Consider the following 25,919-nt stretch of genomic DNA (forward strand, 5'->3'; position numbering starts at 1 on the left):
CTGCATAATTATGAAAAGTAGAAGAGCCCTGTCTTCTTCCCTATGTGGCCACTGAAAGAAAGATACCGGGAGAAAGGAGTAATACACAAAGAGGAACAGAACCATAGGAGGTCCACTCAGTGGCATCACTAGGGATGCGGGGGTGCGGATTGCACAGGTGACACCACTTCTGCTCAAATACTTGTATTTTGGCAGAAACATTGTAGCATTTGTGAAGTCGAAGGCTTTCATGGCCAGCATCGATAGTTTTTTGTGGCTATGTTCTAGAAGAGTTTGTTCCTGATATTTCACCAGCATCTGTAGTGGGCATCATCATTTTTCTGAAGATGCCAGCCACAGATAGTGGTGAAACGTCAGGAACAAACTCTTCTAGAACATGGCCACATAGCCTGAAAAACCCACAAAAAACTATTGTAGCCTGTATCTCTTTCAAATGCTTCAAGAGATTGTGGGAGCGAGGTGAACCTCAGTGGGAGAAGAAAGGAGGGGCCTCAGAATTTTTTAAACTTAAAAATTCATATTTCAAATTTTTAATTAAAAAAATAAATTTTGATTTTTTTAAAAAAAACTTTCAAAATTTTCTTTAAAAACATTACATTTTAACCAGATCGTCACTATGTATAAGTAAATATATTTAGGTTATGCGTATGATATTGTAATTTGAAGATATAGTTTTAATTTTACTAATTGTTTATGTCACAACTATTAGCATTATATTCACTGTTATATGGGAATTATAATTTATGAGTAACATTAGTGCCAAATAAATTTAGTAAAGATTCTGTATGGTGTGAAATGGGAGGAGGAGGTCATTGAGAGGGGTTACACCATGAGTTACTGCACCGGGTGACACCAAACCTAGGGATACTACTGGGTCCACATGAAGTGGGAAGGGTCTGCCTGTGAGAGTAAGAAAGCAAATAAGTGGATTCAGCTTTGAAATGATACTGGGCACTGCTTATATTTTCAAAAATACTGTACATGTTATTGCCATTGAAGGATCTTATAAGCTGACAGAGTGTATCTACACTATACAGTTATATCAGTTTGGAATCACTTTAACTGCTGTGGCTTAATGCTATAAATACTAGGATATGTATAGATATATATATATATAAAATGCTACAAATACCAGGATTGCCAAGGCTCTTACAATTCTCCACAAGGGAGTTCTAGCTCACTCTTCCAAATTATAGCTCCAGAGTTCTCTGGCAGAGAATTTTAAGCAACTCACCAAACTGCAAATCCTAAGATCCCATAGAATGGAGCCATGACAATCAAAATGATATCGAGCTGATATATCTTGATATAGGTAGATATAGATACACCTAGAGAAGACTGCTTACGTGCATATAGCCATGCAAAGATGGAACTGAAACAGATACAGAAATTGAGATGCTTTGATATGTTTGATGACCTGCTGTTGATGTCCTAACTCAGGACAATCCTATAGGTTAATACGCCACCACATTTTACTCTGCTGTACTGCTGTAACACTACTCAGAACCCTGTCATAAAAAGACAGACCTTCCCTATTAAATGTGCGACAGTGAACTGTAGACATGACCTGCCATCAGTTCAAGAATGTTACCCTTTCTTTCCTTTTCAAAGCTACTAGGATTGAAGGCCGAATATGGGACCAAAATGACTGCTCCAATCAAGAGGACTTTCTTCCATCTCTAACAGACATTATTTTTTACATTTTGGTGTTCTTGTCTCCATTGTTTTACAGTCTCACATGCAGTTGGTGAAAGAGATGTGGCATTTTTAAGGCCAGTTAGGCCAAGAAACTGCATTTGCTCAGCAGGAATATTCATTGCTGTTGCATGAACTCTTCTCTGTGGTAGCAACAATGTGATATGTTGACTCTTATCAAGTTGGCAATAGGAAACTGATTATGCCATACAGAGTGAGCCCAGGCAGAAAGGAAGTCAATGAAGCAATGCACAGCCTACCAAACGGAAGTCACCTTTACCCAATATATAGGGGGAATATACATACACACAGCATGCCACACAACTCAGATTTGACAATGCATTCAAATATACAAAGAAGGAAGATCATCATCATATTTCTAACTCTAAAGAGGTGCAGGGACTGTGATGCTTCTACAGAGGTGGGAAGGATTTAACCTAACCTATTTTTAAGGGGTGGATGATGATAAATATCAGGACCACAGTGTGGGCTACAGCCTTAAAAGCCCCCCCATGCTGATGATAGGGTCCTAGTCAGTTTCCAAAAATGTCCTACAAAGTACAAAAGATAAGGTCTTAAAACCTAAAGGGCTTCATTTTCAGGTGTACATGAAATGGGTAGTGTGCCATCTGGTCCCACATCACAGTAAAAATATATATCCTGGAATCACTCTGTACTGAAGGACTATTTGAGAAAAGGTGATTGGACACCCTTAGTTAAATCCACATAGTTACAAATTAAATCACCAGCCTGGTAGCCATACTAGTTTCACACTTCCTCAGAAGCAAGATAAGAAGTTTCAAAGGAAGGTAGAGGCCTTATACCTATAATAGCTGTTTAGGAGGAAAGGATTTTAACAATATGCAAGTTAGAGAACTGCTAATACCTGTCCGTACTAAGATTCTGTACAATTGTTAAAAGGAAAATTCTATTCATTGTATTTTTCATGTGACAATTTAATTAGTCTAAACAATCATAGTAGCCCCCAAGCAACTGCCCTGGGATCAATATCTTGTGCATCTGTTCATATTCTGAGCAGCCCCCTCTTTCACTGTTGCTCTCCCACCAGTGTTTGATATTAATCCATTTCTTCTAGGAATTCTATGCATAGCAACAGTAGAAAGTGGCATCAGGGGATGGAAGGGCCCATATGGCCTCAGGAATGGGACTTCCACCTCCATCCCACACACACATCATCTGGACCACTAGTTGGGTTCTTGCTGGGGTATGGGGCAAGTCAGCCTCCCAGATTAAAACTGTTCCTCACCTCTGCCTGTGGACTTCTACTCGTCCAAAATATTTGCCCCAGTAATATCCAGAAGAGGCACTAGTGCAACACTTGCTTTAGTACTCCCATATAGTATTTCTTTTCATATGACAGTGCAGTGATGGTGAACCTTTTACAGACCAAGTGCCCAAACTGCAACCCAGATCCCACTTATTTATTGCAAAGTGCAACCTCCTTCTGGCTTTCTAGTAAGAAACTCTGACAAACTTTCTGCTAGAGCTACAGTGTGTGTGCCCACAGAGAGGGCTCTGAGTGCCACCTCTGGCACGTGTGCCATAGGTTCACCATCACTGTGACAGTGGGTTGATTTGCCTGTTCTTATCTTTGCACACTAATGATTCTACTGAACTGCTGAATATCCATTTGTAAGTATAATGTAATAAAACTGTACTTTAGGAGCAATCCTATGCATACTTGAGGAAAACATTCCACTGAGGAACATGTGAAGTTACTTTACTTCTGAGTAAACATGTTGAGTAGCCAGCTGCAGTGCAGTGGAGTCTCCTTCCTTAGAGGTCTTTAAACAGAGGCTGGATCCTCTGATTTAGATTTCCTGCATGGCAGAATGGGGTTGGACTGGATGGCCCTTGCGGTCTCTTCCAACTCTCTGATTCTATGGTTCTATAAAATGGAATGTTTACCAGCTGGGTAGCCCATTTCCCCCTAAAGCTATGTTAAATTACTTAATGGGTTTAGTGATTGCCTTGGATTATGGGGTGAATCTCTTTGTGGTTTCGTTTTTTACAATATATTTTGGTTATCCAGCCCTCGCTCCCGCCCTCCCACACACACCTTTTCACTGTTGATATTCTTTCCTGTGCATTCCACAGATCTTAAAACTGAGCATACAGATAGTGGAATATTTTTAAAATTAAATGCCCATGATTTCTTGAAGTGCATGCCCAAGATCAGTGAATTCTCAGGTTCCAAAAACATGCCTACAGTTCTAATGGAAAACACTGTTGGGGGTATGTTCTCTTCCTTTGCACCCAATTGCTATTTGTGCAGAGAGACAAGCATGCTCTTGACTTGCTCATACTATGAAAGGGTTAAATGAACACACACACACACACACACCACTTCACAGGCACAGGCACTCTTTTGCATTTCTGTCAAAGACCCATCCTCCAAGCAGCACCAGTGGGGCACGGTGCACCTTCACAGACTAGCTGCATGCCTGACACCTTCCAGAAGGGAGGTGTTCTCAAAATTACAATAGAATTGTCAGGGTGGGACTGTCTGTTTCTGAAGATATCCCAATGGGCCAGGTTTAAAGAAAAACAAGCGAACTTTCTTGCTTTCTTTGCCTGTAAGACCGAAAGCATTTTATGTAATCCTTCTGCCTGGAACAGATGGAAAAATCCATTTAGAGCTGTTAAACAAGTTTCCCAATTGTGTTTTCCACCTGCCAGTGAAGTATTCAAAAGTGGAAACTGGAACATTTGACTTGGATTTCTGGACAGAAAGAAAGTTGCCCAGATAACATCTGCCTTCAGGTAAGTGAACTAAACTGTTGTGACTTCTTCTATCTCCTGGGGGGGAAAAGGTGAGGAACATTATTTCTAGATATATGTTTCTGGCAATTTTATTTAACTAAGAAAAATTAGATATAAGGGCATTATTCTGTATGGATTAAGCCTGTTGTTTCTGTCTTTTTTTTTTCTGGAGCTTTGTAGTCAATACAAAATGGGAACATTGTTTACCTTTTGGATGTGTGTGAGCATAAGAAACCTGAAGTCTCCATCTATGCATAAAAGTTACAACATTTTGTTTAATAGATGCATTTTGAGCAGAAGAATTGGGGGGGGGGGAGATATTTCAGTGTATAGCAAGAATAATAATATGAAGGCTTTTATTTATGTACTCAATATGCAAAAGAATGTTTCCAAGCATCATATATTGCTGTTCAACCACTTGCTTTTATACATTATGCTCCATTTATTGACTTCCCTTCAATTTTTTCCATCGCATTTTCAAACCTGGTGGCAGTAAATAACTGCCTAAGGTACAGAACAGAATGGGACATTTCTCAGCTGGTGACAGCTGCTAGCTGCTATGAAACATCTTTAACAAAGATTTGAATAACAAATTCTGTTTCAGTAGAATGATAACTACCACTGATCCAAGACAGGCACATTAGACAAAATTGTAATGGCTCCTTGCTTTTGGAGAAAAAAGAACTTATGCAAAGTAACAAAAAAAAATTCCCTTGTCTATGCATATTTACACCTCTTTGTTGACATTTTTTGCAAATTGTATTTTCCTGTTACCTTACTGTTTACTGCTTAAGCTGGCTTCCTCTCAAGCTGATGCTGTTCAAAGAGCACCCCCTGCCTACAGACACTTTGTTCTGCAACAGCTATCCGTTTTCCAAACTTGACAGCTCCCCTTCTTTCAATCCTTCCCTCCTTCTCCTTTTCTTTTTCTTTCTCTCTATTCACATCTAAAACAATACTCGTTGCAGATTATCAGTTTTTACTGCAACAAATATTAAGTGTTTTTTGTGGGTTTTTCAGCTTATGTGGCCATGTTCTAGAAGAGTCCCTGACGTTTCGCCAGCATCTGTGGCTGGCATCTTCAGATATTCAGTGATTACTCCTTTGTTATATGGGATCCAAACATCTTCCCACAAAGAAGCACTTTTGTTTGAGAGGTCATGTTTCCCCAGTTCTAACAAAGAAAACACAGTCCTTTCCCACAACAAGTTCCATCCTGTGCACTGTAGTTTAAAGTGCTGCCTATATCACAGATGTGGGATCTCTGGTCCTTGGACCAAATGTAGAGATGGTAAGAGTATTGGAAGTATGCAGGAAATGGTTGGAAAACATATTTCTAGAGTGTGAAGAAACCCCAAAGAAAAGAATACTGGACTGACAAGAATTTTCAAAATTCAGGACTTATTCTACAGAAAATTCACATTCTGTTCTGATCAGAAAAAAGATTTCTGCACAGAAAATAATAACAATATCAGATGTGGATTTTGTGCAGAATAAGCCTTGAACTGCAAATTGTCTTTGAAAATAGCACAATTCTCAAAGTCTCCCTTGCAAAAAGAAGAAAATTGCTAAAATTACTTACTGCTTCCTTCAAGAAGAAAATAATGGATTGGATAGCTCAGTGTGGCCTGTGCAGGTTACCCATCCAGCCACAAGCTTACTATGTTATTAAATGAGAGTCTGTGTAAAACACAGTGCAATGTGGTATACAATTCAGGAAGGTGCCCAGGAAAGAGGGTAGAATTGTCCTAGATGGTGCCTGTTGCTGGCCTGGCTTGTAGGGACATTCCCAGTGGATGTGAAACTGTTATAAATGAAACTCATATACTGATGTGAAATTAATATGTAGGAAGGACAGATCAGAGATGTAAAAGTAATCACAGATAAAGCCTCAATGCTGTATTTGCTATTTTAAAATCTTATAGCTAATTATTAGAAAACAATAAAGTGGTAAGAAAGTCTATCCTTTTTTTCATTGTCCACCAGGCCTGTAGCAGAGATGACGTCAAGATTCCAACCCTACCTGCTTTCCTGGCTCCTCTTGGCCTTGTGTTTCTGTCACTCTGTGGAGATGGCCACTAGTTTACAGCAAAGCTTCAAGAGTGATCTCCTCCATTTTTATCACACGTTGATTCTTCCAGATGGCAAGGAAACCACAGTCCATCTGTTGAAGGATACACTGAAAAGGTACAGGGAATCTTATATGTCCTTTCTTTTTTCCCCATGGCAAGCACTGTGTCTGTCTTTCTGTTCGTCAGTCTGCCTGAGTATGAGCCTTCAAGTGATCTGTCGACTTATGGCAATGTCATGAATTTCATAGGGCTTTCTTAGAATCATAGAATCACGGAACTGGAAGAGACCACAAGGGCCATCCAGTCCAACCCCTTGCCATGCAGGAACTCTCAATCAAAGCATCTCCAACAAATGGCCATCCAGCCTCTGTTTGAAGACCTCAAATCTAAGGAGGGAGACAAAGACTATTCAGAGGTGGTTTTGTCAGTTCTTTCCTCTGAAATACAGCTGGCCTCAATTTTGCCATTTTATATAAGGGACATTATTTTACTATGCCATTATATTTCATGGAACTTGACCATCCATGGATTTTGATATCCATGAGAGATTATGGAACCAAAACCCAGTGGATACCAAGGGCCTACTGTATAGCCTAGAGCACTTGGTATTCACTGGCAGTCTCCCATCCAAGTACTAAATTAGCTCATTTCCAACTTATAGCAATGCTAAGGCCATAAGGAGGTTTCTTGACAAGGTACATTCAGAGGAGGTTTGCCTTTGCCTTTCTCTGAGGCTGAGAAATTGGAACTTGCCCAAGGCCACCCAATGGATTTCCATGACTGAGTGGGGATTCAAACCCTTATCTCAAGAACAATATTCCAAAACTCAAACCACTACACCAGGCTGGCTCTCTTAGACATGTGTACGATTAATTTGAATACAATATTCCTCCACCAAGGGAGTCTCACACAAAGTAATTAGTATGTAGAGAGATCTTATAGCACCTTTGAGACTAACTGAAAGAAAGAAGTTGGCACCATGAGCTTTTGTAAATATCAATCTACCAATGCATCTGAGGAAGTAGACCGAAGTCTACGAAAGCTCATGCTGCCAAATTCTTTCTTTCAGTTAGTCTCAAAGGTGCTGCACAATCTTTCTACATAGTGACTCCACAGGCTAACATGGCTATATCTTTGAATTCAAAATAATTAGTCAGTATATCTCAAAGTAAAATGTAAAAGTAATGCCCAACAATTCCCACTCAACCATGAAAACTCACTGGGTGACCTTTGGCAAGTCACACACTCTCCGCCTAAGAGGAAAGCAAGTGTAAACCCTCTCTGAACAAATTCTGCCAGGAAAACCCTGTGAAAGCCTTAGGGTCACCATAATACAGAAATGACCTGAAGGCACACACCTGAACAACACCAGAAATGACAAATGAGAACAAAATACTTTTTTTAAAAATGTAATATTATATAATATTTTAGTAATCCACTACTTTTTAGTCATCTTTCCAATATTCCTGACAAAGACATAGTTGGCTGGCAACAATGCTGTACAGGAGAACTTCAGTTCTATATTAGGATGCAATACAATATTCTGTGGAAAAAATCACACAAAGGAATGTATGATTTACCTCTTGATGATATTTTCTTGACCAAGTTCAACGAATATGTGTTACACACTAGAATCTGAAGTTCTACGCAATTACCAGATTTTGGGGGGCAAGGCAGTGCTTCTTTCTTTCATCAGATTTTCCCCTTTTATCCCTAAGATACCAATTAATTATATTTGTGGATCGGATGCATGTTCAGGTAGAAGAGTTACAGTGAGGAAACCAGATGGTTCACTTCAGACAAAGGCACTGTTCAGAAAGCTTCCATAAGCTCTGTACTGAATACCAAGTTACATAATATATAACATGACTGCAAGAGCAAGCTGAAAAACTCTCTGAGGGACAGTAAAAATATAAATTCAGATAATTGGTTGTGGTTTTAAAATATTGCACCTGTTCTCAACTATGGCAGCTGGATGAGACCACATAGTTGGTCTCTGTTTGAAGCATACTCACAAAATCATGCCTGTTTTATGAATATCCCCATTTAAAACTTAGGCTTTTAAATAAGGAAGGAAGGAAGGAAGCCTATAAATTCAACAAACTTCTTTGAGTGTTTTTGTTGCAACAAGATTGGCAAGTCTCACCTCCACAAAAATCAATTCACATAGAATCATAGTATGACACAAAGTTTAGAAAGCATAAATGCCAAAAAAGAGAGGTGGGGAGATGCAACTGTGGATCAAAATGATACCTCAGTTCTTCTAGATTGCTTTTCCTCCACCAAGTGCCCTCTTACAAATCCTAGCTTCTTCCAGTTGGCATTGCCATTGGCCATGCTGACTGGGAATGATATGAAATAAAGCCTAACACATCTGGAAGGCACTGTGTTGCTCCAGTCACCCTCAGCAATCCAAGGGCCCATAAATTTGTGATTGCAATATTGGCCATGTTTATACATAACAATGAGCCAGGCATCCCAGTTTAATAAACCACAGTGTAAATAATATGTTTGCTCTTGTATGATCCCCTTTTGCATGAACAGAGAACATGATGGGAAGAGTTTTGAATGACGCTTGAGCCTGGAATAAATGTAGCTGAACAAACTGGGAGCATAAGCCAGTTTTAAACTGGCATATCTGTTTGATTTACAAATCTTGGTTTGTTTGGATATAATCTTGGGCTTGGACATCTCATGAAACTTAGCCCCTCTTCAGATCCTGGTTTATTTACCTGTGTGCATAAAAGAAAAAACAAAGCACAAGTGACTGATCAACGTACATTATTTCCCAGTTCATTTACATTGTAGTTTATGATGCCAGGATTCCTAACCTATCATGACAGGTGAATGCTTCCTGTAGCTTTGTGATGTCCTTCATTAATTTTCTTTTTATATACTGAGGAAAATCTATTTTCCCCTCAGATAGGTTTCTCTAGCTCTTCACCTACTTCATACATCAATTGCCAAGGGTGTTTTTTCTTTCTGTATTGCCCTAGTAATCTCCTCCCTTCTCATACTCCCTGTCATATCTGCCTAGGCATTTCAGGTACTACTATTGCAGAAAATCTCACAAATGCTTTTTCCTTTTCTGGCAGTAAACTTACCAACCAACGATTACAATTAAGTAACTAAGGATTTACTAATCTTTCATGACACCCAGAACGCAGGTGTCTGCCTTCCTCATTCCTCCATGATAGAAGCATTTGTATAAGACCACTGACTACAATGGGACAAAATTCCAAGTATCTTCTCTGGCTTACTTGATGTATCTTCTGTGGGAAACCTGTGCTGTAAAGTAAGCCTCAACAGACATTTCATTCCATGTATCATTTTATTTCCAGGTACTATTTTGTTTTAGGGGAAGGCAGAACATCAGCACCTCTCACAGTGACAGTGACCCCATGCGATGTCCCCATTGAGTGGAGTTTACGGGTCCACAAATCATCAACAAACTACTTTGGAAAAGCAGCTCAGGGTAAGAGGTAGATTCAAGGACAATCTCAGATGGGTAATTAAGGTCACAGTGCTACCTTTTAAAAGAAAACTATTGATTCCTTCCTTGGCTTTAATTCTCCAGACACCAAAACAGCTCCTAGTATCAGAACTGGTGGACTTGAGGGTGAGAGAGGAGATAGGAGACGCATTATGAGGATGCATTGAGAAATACTGATTGAGAAATACAGTTGGCCCTCCACATTTGCGGCTTTGACTTTTGCAAATTTGATTATTTGCAGGTTTGATTAATATGTTCTCTCTAGGAATTTCTAGGTCCTCTAGCGCAACTCTGCCAGAAGTTGACCAATGAGTTGTGCTGGACAACCAAGACTTTCCTGGAGAAAACACTTCTCTAGGCATTTGTAGGTCCTCCAGCATGATCAGCTTCAGGCAGGGCGGGAGCGTGGCTTTGGCGCAGCTTCTGGCCTCTTAGAACGCATACATCATTTAAAAAGCATACCTCCAAAGTGACCCAAAGCAGCTTTATTTTGGCCTGTCTGTTCGGGCCCATAGTTTGATTAGGTAGTTAGAATCTTCTGTTAGAGAGTGCTGATGCTGGATATGAAGAGGTCTCTAGCAGAGAATTCAAAGTGCCTCAATAAACCACAACTCCCAGGATTTCATAGGATAGAGCCTTGCCAGTTAAATTGGGATCAAATGGTTAAATTGTGCAGGGCATGTCTATATCTGATGGCTTATTAAAAGCTATACAGTACAACTTGGAAGTAACACATTACAAGTAGTGGTGTTGCCCAAAACGCATTACTTTGGGAAGAAACAAAAGTATAATGACATAATGACTCCATTGACATTGCTCTGGAGGGTGTAGTAAGTAACATTTACTAGGTACTCCTAAATTACTAGAGTGGGCAGTAATTTTGTGTGATTCCTTTTTACAAATTCTTGGCTGTTTAGTTGCCATCCAGCAGTTGTTTAAAAAGGAAAGGAAAGTCCATCACCTTCCCAGGCATTCTGTTCCACTGTTGAATAGCTCTTACAACCAGGAAGCACCATATATACTCATGCATAACTCAAAAGAATTCCACCAAAAATTGACCTAAAAATCATGGGTCAGTATGGTACTGCTGGGCTGTGGAGGAGGAAGAAGGGCAAACAGTCACCCTTCTAGGCTCTTTTACCACCTGGCTTTCTCCCAAGGAGATAGCTAGGCAATGGAGGAGGAAGAGGGACCCCACAAAGCTCTTTCACTGCCTGGCTTTCTCCCAAGGAGTGGGCTAAGCAGCAAAGGAAGAGGGGTGATCGCTTGCCCCTCAAGACTCCTCCACTACCTAGCTTTGCTCACCTATGCTGAGCCTCCAAGTTTGACCCTCAACCTATCCATGGGTGATGCCAAATTCCATAATTTTATCTCCAAAACCTGCCCTTGACTTATACCTGAGGTCAACTTCTAGTCAAAGATATACGGTACTTCCTAACATTTAGTCAGAATCTGTTATAAATTGAATCCATTGGCTTGAGTCTTATCTTCTAGAACCCCAGAAAGAAAAACTTGTCCAATCTTTCAAAGGCCAGCTTATGATATATTTATCAGGCCTTTCCAGATTAACCATCCCGGCCCAGGTTCCCTGATTCCCTCATTCCTCCCATGGCCCCATCTTAGTGATGGTTGAGGATCAACAGAGGGATATCAGCGTTTTTAGTTTTTAATTGTTGTTTTTATGCTTTGATGTTGTGTTTTTAATATGTCATACTGTTTAATACTGTCTTAAGGGGGGGAGGGATAAAGTGTTTTTAATTGTTATACTGTATTTTATATTTTACTGTTGTCAACCGCCCGGATTGGTTTCCCATACGGCGGTATACAAATAAATATTATTATTATTATTATTATTATTATTATTATTATTATTATTATTATTATTATTGTATCGGTCTGCTCCAACATACCAAGTCCCCTCAACCACGCCTCATAGGGCTTTGTTACCACACACTTTAACATCTTGGTTACCCTCCTTTGGATGTGGCTCAGCTTCTCCATCTTGAATTGTGGTGACCAGAACTGGATATAATATTCAAAAGCAAAATAAAATGATGTTAATACTTCTCTTGAATTGGACACTATACTCCTGTTGATGCAGCCTGGAATTGCATTAGCCTTTCTTTTCTTTTCTTTTCTTCTTTCTTTTCTTGTCACCATCTCACACCATTAACTCCTGTGGTCTACTAAGCCCCATAGACTCAGGGCTTTTCCAAACTACAAAACTATAGTTCTTTGATGCCACTTTAACTGATATGGCTGCATCCTATGGAGGCCTGAGATTGCTAGTTTGGTGAGGCACTAGTTGTCATGCCCAGCCTGGAAGATGGCTTGGAGGACTCAGAGGATGAGCTAGAGCCTCTGGGATCTGAACCTATAACGGAGGAGCCAGAGCCCCAGGGGCTTGAACCTGTAATGGAGGAGCCAGAGGCTGGCCCTAGTTCTGCTGGAGCAGAGTCTATGGCCCCTCCAGAGGTTCAGCAATCAAGTTTGCCTGGTGCCGAGGCTGTGGACATGGAGGAGGATCTGGGCAGTGTGCCTACCTTCAATGAGCGTCGAGCAGAAAGAGAGGGCCTTCAAAGATCTCGGAGGCTTTATCAGAAGCGTCTTCGTAATCAGGCACAGCTGAAGGCCAGTTCCTTGCCTTCTTAAGCACCTGGAGCATGTGTGGTTCTTTGCCAGTGGATATCTGACTCTTTTAGAGGAAAGACTCTGTCTCTGGCTCCTTGGCTTCTTGTCTTGACTACCCGGAAACTTGACCTTGGACTGTTTTATCTACCTGCCTATCTGTTACCCTGAACCTCGGACCGTCTGACAATTCTTCTGGTAAACCCTTTTGGTAAAGCTACTGCAACTCTCCAGGACTGAGTAGTTTACACTGACTTTGCTGTGCTGGGAGGGGGTTGTTTGTTTGAAAACTAGCTGTCTTATCAGCCCTTTGGCTGCTTTCCCGGACACTAGTGCTCTCCGGTAGAAAATTCTTAACACCTCTTAAAATAGGATGTGATTAGGATTGCAGATGGAACCATGACAGTTAAAGTACAATCAAAGTGCTATGATTGCATAGAATGAATCAAATATGTTTCTAAGTAGTATTGCTCTGTTAAACAGTGTAACATAGTGGTTTGAGCACCTGACTATGACACTGGAGAACAGGGTGTGAATCCCCAGTTGGCCATGCAAACCCACTGGGTGACCTTGGGAAAGTCACACTCTCTCAGCCTCAGAGGATGCGATGGTAAATCCCCTCTGAAGAAACATGGTAAGAAAACCCTGTGATAAGTTTGCCTTAGGGTTGCCATAAGATGGAAACAACTTGAAGACAAACAACACACAGGTATTGCTCTGCCTACTAGTGTTAGGATCTGAAGCCCTACCATACTGTGCTTGTCTCCCCCTGCTTCTTGTATGTGGAGAAGAGGGGCCAACAGCACATTAATCCTCTTTTTCCTTCTGCCTGCATGATGTGCTTCTCAAAACGGCAAAGGTGGAGGTAAATCCAGTGCCAATCATAGGATAAAACAAGTTGAAACAATCACTTCAAGATGCAGGTTTAGTTTATCCTGAAATGACAGCAGATTGTTAGTTCTTTCATTTGTAGTTATTATATTTTTTTCCTGCCAGAGATAAGAAGAACTGCTTGTGGGATGTTATTGTCTCATGCACCAAAAGAACCTGGCTTAATTTGAGGTACTATGTACCTTGACTTTGGGTGTAAGGGAGAAATCATTTGCTTTTCCAATTCAGGAAGCCAATGTCTCAAGTTAACCCTGGATAATCTTCTTCATCAGCCCTGCCATCCAATCTTTTAAAGCAATAATGTGGACTGTCTATATTTCCTGAGGCATCTAAGCCTCGGGCAAAGCATCTAGGGCCCTGGGTGGTGATGGTTAGCAGCCATCCAAACCATTCTAGCCATCCTCCTGCTCCTTGCTTCTTGGTACACAGCTAATAGCCATGCCAGGCAAATTTCCTGACAGTCTCTTCTGGCTTTTGTTGACCAACAAACCAAAGCTGTCTGGCTGCCTTACCCTACCCTGCTAACCTTGCTTAAAGAGTAACATCCTTAGGATGAGATGGGATGCCAGCAAGACAGCTTACAATAAACAAAAACAAAAGCCACTCACCACATGAATCAGAATGAACCCAGAATGAATCAGGTGTTTTAGGAGTGCTTTGGTGGTGTATTTCTGTGTGGCAACAGTTAGATTAGATAGCCCTTGAGTAATGCTTCCAACTATGATTCTGTGAGTTTTTGATTAGTGGGAACATTGCCTTCCTCTTGCTTCCTTGTCCCAGGCTTCCCTGCTCCCTTTGAGGATAGCTGCCTTCTTCACAGTAGCTAGGGGAGGAATGGATATTGCTGTGATCTATCCCTGTTGTAATGCAAAGTATTTGGGTGTGTATATTATTCTTTGTCCTATTAAAATCCATTAGATTTACAAAAGACCTTTGCTTGTTGGATATGAAAACTGAAAGAATGGGTTTCTTGATATCCAACACAGCAGTCTGCGTTTTGGATCTTCCTTGGTTCCATAGCTATGGGGGTTATCATGATGACTAGCTGTACTTCAGAATTTACCACTATAGCTTTGTCAACTCATGCCTTCCCATGTCCCAAAAATGTTTAAAGAATTGACATTTCTGTGTTTCATTGACAGATAAATTGGATGTTGAGGAGTCCCTAAGGTATCAGAAGACTACAAAGATAGTGTCAACTCTCTTTAGCTACAGAGGCAATTCTGTGGAAACCTACACAGGGACATCATACTACTCTGCTGTCTATATGTTTGAATTCCTGTCCATTGAGAGAGATACTCACATTACAGTGTATCTTGCCACTGACACAACTTCAGAACACCTATATCCAGAACTACCAGCAGATCCACGAATAGATGTCATTGGGATTGGCCACACCACAGTAACTCTAGCTTGGAAGCACAGTCCAACAGCCCTGAAACACAAAGAAAACATCCAGTACTGTGTTTTGATGAACGAAGAACACAACTACAAGAGTCTGTGTGCTGCAGAAACTGCAATAAGATCTTCTGGGATGAAATCATCTCAAGCACTGGCAATTTCTCTGCCTGCACAGGGACTTTTGCTGGACCCTCAGCAAGTGATGGTATTGTCCAATGGTGAGTTAAGCATCATCAGCAAAGCTAGCAACGGGGAGGTGAGGCAGACATGTGTGGGTACCAAGAACACCTATACCATACCCAACCTTACTCCCAGCACTCAGTACTACTTTGATGTTTTTGTGGTCAACTTCCTTACCAATGCCAGTGCCACCTATACTGGAACCTTTGCCCGAACTCTTGAAGAACCTGAGCCCAAAGTGACTGACATGAAGGATGGGAAGGTGATACAACTCATCCTGGATGGAAGACAGCAAAAATTCTACACTTTGCAATATCGGACAAGGCATAAGCAAGTCCAGTTTGCCTTCCAGTCTTGTAGTGGCCAAGTACACATCGAAATCTCAAGAGAAGATAAAGTGCTGATGTCAGAAGGCTTTGCCGGCTTGAGGCACTTCATACTGAAGGGAAGGTTGGGTGACACCTATGTGATACGCCTGGGGTCTACTGAACCTTCAAATGCCTCTGTCAAGGTTCAGGTGTCATCTCTCTTCCACAAGCCTTTCTTCCCAGCTCTCCCAGAGAGTTTAAAAATTAAGTCCTTTAGCAAGCTGAGGACTTGTGATTCAGTCACAATTGCCTGGCTAGGAACACAGCAGCTCAGCAAGTACTGCGTATACAAGAAAAAAATTGAAGAGGACCAAGTTTGGATGGAAACGAGGAATGCTGACAGGTGCTCCGGACCTGAGTCAAGGCAAAAAGGTGACAAAGTCCTGTGCAAATACTTCCATGAAGCTAATTTACAACGAGCGGTGACAACAGAAACTATCAAGGGGCTGGAATCAGGGACCGTCTACTTGTTTGATGTTTATCTCATTGGTCCCTCTGGGATTCCAGTCAGGTATTACAGCAAAGTTGTGAAGACACGGAAGAAATGTTGAGCATCCTTTAATTGTTGGCTCCTGAGGAATTATGAAGCTAGAGGAGCATGATGTACATTTATGGCCCACATTGCTCAAAATGTGCCAGAACAGAAAACAATGTTTTACACTGTACGATTTGAGAGTAAGCAACTCTTAGTCTAGAATTGTAGACTTGCTTTTGGGACCTTTCTCCTGTCATTTGTGAAATCTCTTATCTGCAATTTCTCAAAGAGCACTTTATAAACCAAATATTTGACATCAGAATTGAAATATTCATCTCAAAATCTGTAAGATGTCAACCTGAAAAAGGACTAACAACAACAATATAACAGCAAACACATTTTGCAAGGTGATTTTTCAATGAGCATTCAACTATTGCATCCCAACCCCTTAAACTTGAATATCCCAGTTAATATCAGTTTGGATAACATCACAGATGGACAGCAACAATGTTCAGTGATAATTTGACCCTGCAACATGGGAACTGAATACTTGGATTGGGGATGAACTGAAATTAAGACTCTTGTCTTTGCATCATTTTGTGTGGTCATTCTAATGAGGCTGATACCTAGAGATGGAAAAGTCAAGGGAAGAGAAGACTTTTCGTTTCAAAGGCATTCCTGCTCCATATATTTCTGCTCTGCATCTAGTGATACACCATAGTTCCTAGTCATTCCCTACTGTGAGGGGGTGCAATATGAGGACAAACATGCATTGGCTGATCCACTATTGACAGGGCCCTCTATATATTGTGTCACTTTTTTGTAAACTCTTTCCCAAGAAGGACAGAGAAATTGTCTCTGCCATAATCTGAGCCAATGTGGTCTAGTAATTTGAGGGTTTGACTAGGATTCTGGGAAGCCAAAGTGCACAGCCATGGAAATTCACTGGGTGATCTTTGGTAAGTCATGCTCTCTTAGCTTTTAAAAAGAGCGATCACCAAAAAAACCCACCTCTGAATAAATCCTGCAAAGAGTTTCCATAAATTGGGGTTGACCTGAAGACACACATCAACAAGTATGCCATAATTTATTTTTGGCAAAAATGTCACATACTTAATTATAATAGTATTTTATATTCTGCCCATAAACTGATATGCTTTTTGCAATTAAAATGTTTTGAATTAAACAAAACATATAAACATGACACCCTCCCCAAACTAAGAAATAATTTGGTGGGTTTGGATTATTTCTGAAGCTCATTCCTTAACTGAGGTATGCCAAGGTGAGGAATGAAAAATACTCAGCTTGCACCACAAAGCATTATTTCAGAGTTGCTTAAGAAGCTTTCTTAGTCTAGACAAGTCCCTTCAGGATTTCCTTCTAAATGTACAGATTTCTGGTTCTGCCATCAAAATTCACGTTTAAGTTTTGTTTTTTCTTTCAGATTTAGGGAGGCACTTCCATGGGGTGCAATCATAGTGAAACAGGTGGACAATGGAGATTAACTTTCTGCCACTTTTGTGTGTGTGTGTGTGTGTGTGTGCTTCCAAACACATGCTAAATAAGCAGCAAAACCTTTAAGACCTCAAAACCTGTAAGATCTCAACCTGGAAAGTGAATTTAACAACTGCTCTACTTTAGCAATACCTTGGTCAGATATTATTATACTTAACACCAGAAACCCACAAACATTTGCTCTGTTGATTCTTTTCCTTGAGTGTATGAATCTCAACAACACTCCTTACAGGGAATTGGCTTGCTCTCAGCGGTCTACCTTTTTGCATGTCCTTTTGTAGAGTTATCTCTTTCATTTCTAATCAAGTGTAATAAGTTCCATCTGACACTGAATGTTGGAAACCCTGTAACTACCTTGAAGTAACATGGAGAGAGAGGAGCATGTTATTCTGTGTCCCTCCATCTCTAGTTCCATCCTTCTCTTCACATAGAGAACAATGACGTTACTGTGTTTTGCATGGGACTCTGGGAAATGGTTTCGGCACAGTCTCAGGTCATGCCATCAATAGCCAGACCAGATCAGCCTCATTGTTGCTTTTTATGAACTGAAACTGTGTTTTAGAGAACATAAAACCCTTCTCTGTAACTGAAAGTTGCAGGGGATGGTCAGTCATAGTGAGCAAGACTGTCTTTCAGAGAAGATATGACTAATTGTCTCTAAATTGGCCCTGCTATTAAGCAAAGTATAAGGCAACTACTTCATGGAGCTGATTTTGGCTATCATGAAGGGGCTACAGTTTATTATTTATTTCAATTGGTTTGATTGTATCTGTTATTGTTAGAGATGGGGAAAGAGGCTTGTAATATTTTCTACATAAGGTGCCATGATCATTTCCCTCGTATGAATACTCTGCACCTTGACTACTTCTGTCTTAGGCCAGAGTTGGCACTCCTAGCAGAACAGGTCATCAGGCCTTTTCTAGAAATCCCAAGATTTTCCAAAACATGAATGTACAAATACAAGAACGTTTTGTTGAATAAAATATGATACAGACTTATATTGTTTTATAGATGCTGTGTGCTACCATCACCTTCTTAGTGAAGAAGTTCATAGGGCTAGGGTCTACAAAGTTAAAGGATGGTGAAATTTACATAATGACCAAAGATTAATCGTTGGGGAACTGTCACTTATTTATTATACACTGCCATGACACTTTAAAAGTTTAAAAATACAGTACATTTTTAAAAAAGGAAAATCAATACGCTAGGCCAGGTTCCTATAGAAAGTTGTGTCTGAATAACTGTTATTGGATAGGAAAACAGAGCCTAAGCCCATTTTGGTCTGATTTGGAATTATGCGAAGTTCCTTCCCAAGTATTTCATGCTTCCTGTTAGCATGAGAGACTAGCAATTGCTATCCTGGAATGCCTAAATTTTACCACAACACAGGGATCCAGTTGAATTTTATTTTAAAGCTGGAATGTCAGCCTCCACCTGATGAACTGTCAGATCCTCATTCCCAAAAGTTCAGCTGCCAAGCTTCAGATGTCGTTCTGTGGCTTAATCTTTGGAGACAGAGAGTGTTTCTACAACAGATTTGCAAAATTCTTTGATGCAGGGCTCTGTTCCTCTTTGGATTTTTTTTTACTTAAAAGGAAAAACAGAAGTGGGATTAAATTATATTATTGAATTCCAATCCAATCCATTAGAAGATATAAAAAAGACAATGGCTTCATGACACACTATGGCCCCATTCCCACTGGCGGTTTTGCTCTGGAAGGAACTGGGCAGATTCGGGGGGGCCCTCCTGAATCTCTCCGTAAGCAAGTGCTCACTACATATCGGGCATTTTAACCCAAATGCCCTCTTGGGGAAATCGGGTTTAACATGAAGGCGCCTGCTGTCAATCAAACGATCGTCATAGGTGACGTTTGCAGCACTCATTGGGGCATCGGAAGTATGCTTCCCCCCCCCTTTTTTTTTTTTTATAAATACAAGAATCCTCACTAGGGCACATGTAACAAAAGGAATCTACTCAGACAGTTTTGAACCCAAGGAAACTGAATTTTGCAAAGCAGATCTATTACTTTCACACATCAGTATTAACAGAACAGTCCTGAGAAAAGATTATTACCGTACCAGCCACTTGAAAACCCTGCATCATCTTTACACAGTTCTTTGAAGATTTATGGTCAGGACCAACATTTGCATGTTTCTGCACTCTATCCCACTCCCACAATTGTATAATTATGTTTTGTTTTTTACTTTAATATCACTTTGAAGCCATGGAATGATATCCACAAAACCTCATGGTGAAATAGATTAATTACTTAAGGGCGCAACTAGATTCCTGCTCCACCATCCCTTTTCCCCATTTTTAAGCTCCATTTTCCTTATAATAACAAAGAGATTGACTTACGCAATGCCAAAATGCTTGCATTTTCAGGAGCAATTTTGTGGATGGCCAGTGCTGATAAAATATATGTCAATCTTTCCACATTTAATTTCCCTCTGATCTCAGTATTTACCCTATCTACATTCCCACACTCAGTGATATCTACTGTATATGTATCACAAGCTTTGGATAGTTCTGATGAAGTGGATTATAGTGCACTGAAAAGTATGCTGTAATAAATGTGTTAGTCTTTATGGGTTCACAGGATTCTGTTGCTTTGGAGCAACAGGCTAATACAACCTCTCTCTGGAAATGACAAGGAAATACAAAAACCTATGTATGACCACTAGAGTGCAGCACAACATTAGGGAACAAGAAGAAAATGTGACTAGCAGAATTGACAAACCCCCCCAAAATAAGGCCTTTAACATTGCAATCACAGATATTTTTGGAAGTAAATTAATTAACTTTAGTGGGGCTTACTCTCAAGTAAGTCTTTGGCACACAGTGAGCATGCAAAGAAAATCCTAACTAACTGAATATTTAAAAAAAAACAGAAATCAATAGTCCAATCCTCAAATAGTGTATTTGTTGAAGAATATACTAGATATACTCATGAATAAGTCTAGAAATTTTAGTCAAAAAGCTGACCTCAAAAACCTAGGGGTCAACTTACATTGATCCATGGGTCAATGTAGATACTGTACTTTAACTCTTATCAGAAAAGGAACCATCTCTGGAGAAAGGTGGGAGCTTAATCCCTCCTTGGACCAGCTAAAAGAAACACCAACCCTCTCTCCTCTCTCATCCATCTAGCCTTTAAGCACTAACAGTTATGCCTGTCATAATTTTTAAGTTCTTTGGCATTGTTTTCCTTTGCTTCATCCTCCAAGTCTTTTTACATGCCCCTAAGTTTTACCCTCAACTTATCCACAGGTCATATCAAAATCCATTATTTTGGCCCCAAAATCTGCCCTCAACCCGAGGTCGACTTACAATCGATTATATATGGTTGTAATGATCAGTACTGTAAATTTTGTTGGAGAGGCTGTGTGGTCCAGAAAGCTGAAAGTGCTGTCAAGCAGGAATGCCCAACTTGAGTGCCATCAAGCTGGGGCATAACTTGAGGAAGGGAGTATGGCCTGAGGAGGGCTCTGGAGTCCAGGTTCTGAGGCCTTAAGATGCAGTCTTTGGCTGTGGTCTAAAGTTTTTCATCCTTTGCTGTAAAGGCTCTGGTTCTGCCTGGCTTCTCAGTCTGAACAGCTTGTCTTGGAACAGTGATGCAGACCAAGTTGCCCTCATATGGCCCCAGCTGCTCCTCTGCTCAGTCGTTTACATAGGAGCCTGTTAGCTGCCTGTCTGTCTGTGTGTCCTCATTTATTTCTTCCAGACTACTAGCTCTGACAGGCTTTTCCAGAAAATCAGTCTGCAAGACATAAGAATTCTTCTGTCACTGGTTTGTTACATGGAACTAAACAGCCTTTTGTTTAAATAAATCCTATTATTATTATTCTTGGGATGGGAGGAGACACCTTCCATCACAGAAGTTTTCTGCTATTGGGATATTTGATTTTTAATGTATAGTAGCTGGGAAATGCTGTTGCTATTCAGAGGGGTTTTGAAATGTGGTTTCATCATAAGCACCTACAGGGCAGTGTGTGTGGCATCACAAGTAAAACAATTCCTCCCTATTTCTCCGTCATGTTGTCAACTAAATCAGATCTTAGCATGCCAAAGGGGAAAGTGATTTGCAGTTGAAGCATGCTTGTCTTTTTAACACAATTTTTTGAGAAGACATGTTAGTTTCATGACATACAGTTTTCACCACTTGCAGCAGGTCTCTAAACTTTGCTATAGGACCTGTTTCTAAGGAGAAAATCTGGACATTTGCCTTGAGAGTGGACAGTGTCTGTTCTCCATGAAGAACTTCAGCCCTGCTGGATCAAACCAAAGGTCTTTATCACACCAGCCTTTGTCTCGCAGCAATTGGGATATTTAAGCAAATGGAAACATAACAATATGGAAACAACTTGTCACACCTTCTCTGCAATAGCACTATGGTACCACTTGGGGATGCTTGTTCCCACAATTAGTCTTCCACAGTGTCTTGCTGAACCCAATTTCCTACCAGTGTCTGCCCTACATAGTACATGCACACTGTTTACTTTACTTTTTTTGCTGCAGTTGTTCAATGGTGACGTTTTGACACTTTCCCAATAGATGTTTTTTAAAAATTGTTTCAGCCTAATTCCATTATTGCGTCATGCTGGTGATTTGCTAGAGCATCACAATTGTGTAATTATGGCAACACAAATGAAAAAGAAAAAAAATACCTACCAGGGAACAGAGCAAAAGCAACACTCCTGTGCACCATGATGTTCTCTTTGTTCGGACATTGGAAATGGAGTAACTTCACCCTGCATGAAGATAGGGAAACCATTGGTAACCGTAAAGCAAACCTGTCTTGAAGTTTGCTCGGCAAGTTTCTTCATAGGGGTTTGCCATTGCCATCCTCTGAGGCTGAGAAAGTGTGACTTGCCCAGTGTCACCCAGTGGGTTTCATGCCATAAATACCCATCATCTAACCTTCTTAGAGCAGAAGTGGATGCTGAGTATTTTCATTGGAACGTGTAGGGCTGCCCTGCAAACACTAAAATACAGCACAAGCACACTTTGCCCTGGGAGTCAACTAGCTAAGAAACTAAAATGATACCTTTAGGCCAGATTCTATTTTATATTTATTGAATTGGTTTATGTAATCATTTGTATGGCTGCTTAGGGCTAGGTATAAATCCAATATGCCACTTCAGGTAGCATCAAAATTTGTGGGCTTTCCTTTTCCCAACCTTTGGAGCCACCCTCAAACCAATGGAGGGATGTTGCTGCCCTCCAGAGCATTGAAGGAGGGGAGGGTAAGGATACTCATGGAATTTTGCAGGGAGAGGAATTGTGCTCATATACACAAGCAGAGACATACTGATTCCGGCTCTTATACAAATGAACATTCAACAAAACATACACACTCTTTTCATTTTCATTTTTCCTATTTTGTTGTTGTTGCTTTCATTAATTTTTTTATACTGTTATGAGCTGAAATTATGTTTGGTTTCTTTGCTTGTATTTGGGGTGGTACTTCTAATAATAATTTGTAATGTTAATAATGATCTGTAATTTGGAGATGTTGCCCTCATGTATTTGTTTGATTGCCTATATTTTTCAAGAATGAGTTACATATTTTAAAGGGTTTATTATTTGGGTACCTGGTAAAGCAGCAGGGCAAAGAAACCAAACATAATTTCAGGTAACAACAGTATAAAAAATAAATCATAATCATCAACAACAGAACAGGAAAAATGAAAAGGACAATGCAACCCTGAGGCCACATCTAGTCCTGTGGGCAGAGAGCTCCAAGGGGATGGAGAAGTTGAGAAGTTCTTGTGTCTGCTTAAACCTTACTGGCAGTCCTACAAGCAGGGACTCTGGAGATTACTACACATGACTTCTGAACCACAATTGCAACAGGAAAAAAAAGCAACTTTGGTGATACTGCATGATGCCACCTCTGACCTGCAGCTGCTCCGACACCAACCCATCCTTTTCATTGATGAGGAAAACCTGTCAATGACCTCACAATCAACCCCAGGTTGAAAATGTTACTGCTAGGGCAGTTGCATAATTGGTAGTCATGTGGTGTTAGTGTCCCTTTCTTTCCTCTGCCCCTTCCCCCTAACTATCTCCAAGCACTCTGATACCCTGGTTGTTGGGGGGGGGGGGTTTCTATTTATTTTCTTCTTCTTTAAAAAACTTAAATTGCAGTAATTCATGGTAGCACAGCTCTGCAATTGTGTGGGAAAAGTGGGAAAATAATATTTTTTAAAAACACACCAAAAGGCATGCTGGATAAGACATAAGGCAGGAAAACAGAGTTAAGGGAGAACAGGAAGAGAGTGGCCAAGCTGCACAACTGAGAAGATATGCAGTGATAACTGCTTTGAAAGCAGTGTGTTCCCATTTATTTCACTAACATGATTGCAGGAAGAATGGAGCTTGTGTGCTAAAACCCTCTAAAATTGATCTTAATCCCAAAGCAGGTTTATTATTAGTCCTTCAAATATTCTGGATTCAACCCCATATCCTGAAAGATGGGCTGGAAAGAATTGTACCCTCCTCATACAGATATTTTATATACTGTATTTGTTTGTTTTTGTCCATAAATACCCAACTCTTCATCCAGTGAGAAAAAGGAAGTGTGTGTGACTTTCCTCCTCTCCAATTTATCTCCTCATAACAATCCTGTGAGGTAGGCCCAGCTGAAAGTGAGAGAGTGACTGCAAGTCTCTGAATGAGCTCAGCAAGCATAAAAACCTGGGTCTCCTAAATCTAAGGCCCGTTACAAATGGGCATAAAGTACGAACTGGGTCCGTATTAGGGTTAGAAAGGGGCGTCCCTTCCAGACGCCCCTAACCCTAATAGGGTCCCAGTCCATACAAAATGGAAGTGCCCGTTCCACACCAAATGAGGCGGCGCGGTTGTGATGTACTGGCGCTGCGCCAGGGTGCATAGAGCGCCCTTTCCGCGGCACCAGAAGGAGCTCCGAAACGGAGCTCCTTCCAGGATTTGCATTGCTGATGCAGCCTTTAGACGGCTGTGCCAGCGACGCAAGGGAGAAAGGGGCCGAGTGGCCCCTTTCTCCGCGTCCCCACCGCCGTCGGGTGTCCTTTCCAGGCAGCCTGGAAAGTGGCGGATTGGGGCCTCAGAGGCTGCCGTTCTGACAGCTGAGGCCCCGATCCGGTGGGGAAACGGGCGGTCTGTAACCCGCCTAAGTCTCATATTCTCGCCCTCTGTCTGTGCTGACACTCATAAATTGTGTATCTGTAAATATATGAAGAACAAATGGGGAAAGCTGCTATCATGCAGGATTGGGCCACCTAGTGTTTCGCTCAGACTGTTAATCTGGATGTTTTTTCTTTGTTTTAGACAATTTATATCTTACATTTTCAACTCTAAAAGGGAGCTGGTAACCAAGATAACACCCATTCTAACAATCTCATGTTTTCTCCCTCACATCCTTGAGTCAAAAGTTAAATATACCAGCTATTTGGATAAGACTTTCATCACCTGTAGCATGCTGCCTTTTATTTGCTCGGATGTCTTAAACTCCTGATTAAACAAGGTATTCCTAAAATGTGTGATAATATATGGGTCAATCAAAACATACCAAACATTCTGTTCCAAAACGGATTGAGAAACAGCTTTTTTTTTTTTTAATTCAAACACTCCACTCTTTTGCAACATCTTTAAACTCTTCCATTCCTCCCACCACCATGGAAGACAGCTGCGGAATTTTCACATGTTATCCTGTTTTCTTATTAATCCCAGGATTTTTTTTAAGCCAAAAATAAAAGGCAATAAGGATTGCAACAAATAACACAGAGAGTTACTTTTCAAACACTGCAATGTGCAACTGCAGCTGATTGTTCTATAACAAATAACAGGAGCAACTTTTTAAAAGTCATATACTATTTTATGCTATTAGTGCATAGAAATGCAAGCAAGATTTCAAGAATCTGCAATAAGATATTACAGCATGATATAATTCATGGCTTCGTGGCTGTAGTTCTGCACACTTACAGCACACTCCCATCTCAACCCCCCTGGTTTTCCATTTCCTCTGCCCAGAGGTTAGCCACTGCCCAGTTTTTACTGGGATAGCCTGGAGTCCCCCCCCCCCCCATATGTTTTTCTCCTCTAAATATGCTTTGTATTAGAAACATTTCCAAATTTCCTCCAAAGCTGTTGACACCTCCCTTAAGAACATGAATAATGTTTTCATAAGGATCAGGTAAAATAGGAATTGGTCTTAGTGTAGATGTAAATAGCTTGTAACAAAAGGTTGTAATGTAGGATCTTTTTTCAGCCTTCTTGACAACCCATTCCATTCTGTTCCTCCTCTTCTGTCTAAGGATTTCCTGTCCTCTCCACCAGCATGCACTATTAGATTGCCACTAAGCATATTCAGCCCTCACTGCACTCTGTAGTTGTTTTTATTTTTAAAAAATGTACTTCTGTGAATCATGTGGAA

General features: G+C 40.6%; 1 protein-coding gene across 1 annotated transcript; it reads left to right on the forward strand.

Moving 5' to 3' along the window:
- Nucleotides 1-4,147: 4,147 nt before the first annotated feature.
- LOC121926336 (protein NDNF-like) lies at nt 4,148-16,952 on the forward strand. Its single transcript, XM_042459233.1, has 4 exons — nt 4,148-4,479; nt 6,466-6,666; nt 9,893-10,026; nt 14,706-16,952. The coding sequence occupies exons 2-4, from the start codon at nt 6,479-6,481 to the stop codon at nt 16,061-16,063; spliced, it is 1,680 nt and encodes a 559-aa protein (XP_042315167.1). The 5' UTR covers nt 4,148-4,479; nt 6,466-6,478; the 3' UTR covers nt 16,064-16,952.
- Nucleotides 16,953-25,919: the final 8,967 nt, after the last annotated feature.

Source organism: Sceloporus undulatus, chromosome 3, assembly GCF_019175285.1.
Source record: "Sceloporus undulatus isolate JIND9_A2432 ecotype Alabama chromosome 3, SceUnd_v1.1, whole genome shotgun sequence".
NCBI classification, from domain to species: Eukaryota; Metazoa; Chordata; class Lepidosauria; order Squamata; family Phrynosomatidae; genus Sceloporus; species Sceloporus undulatus.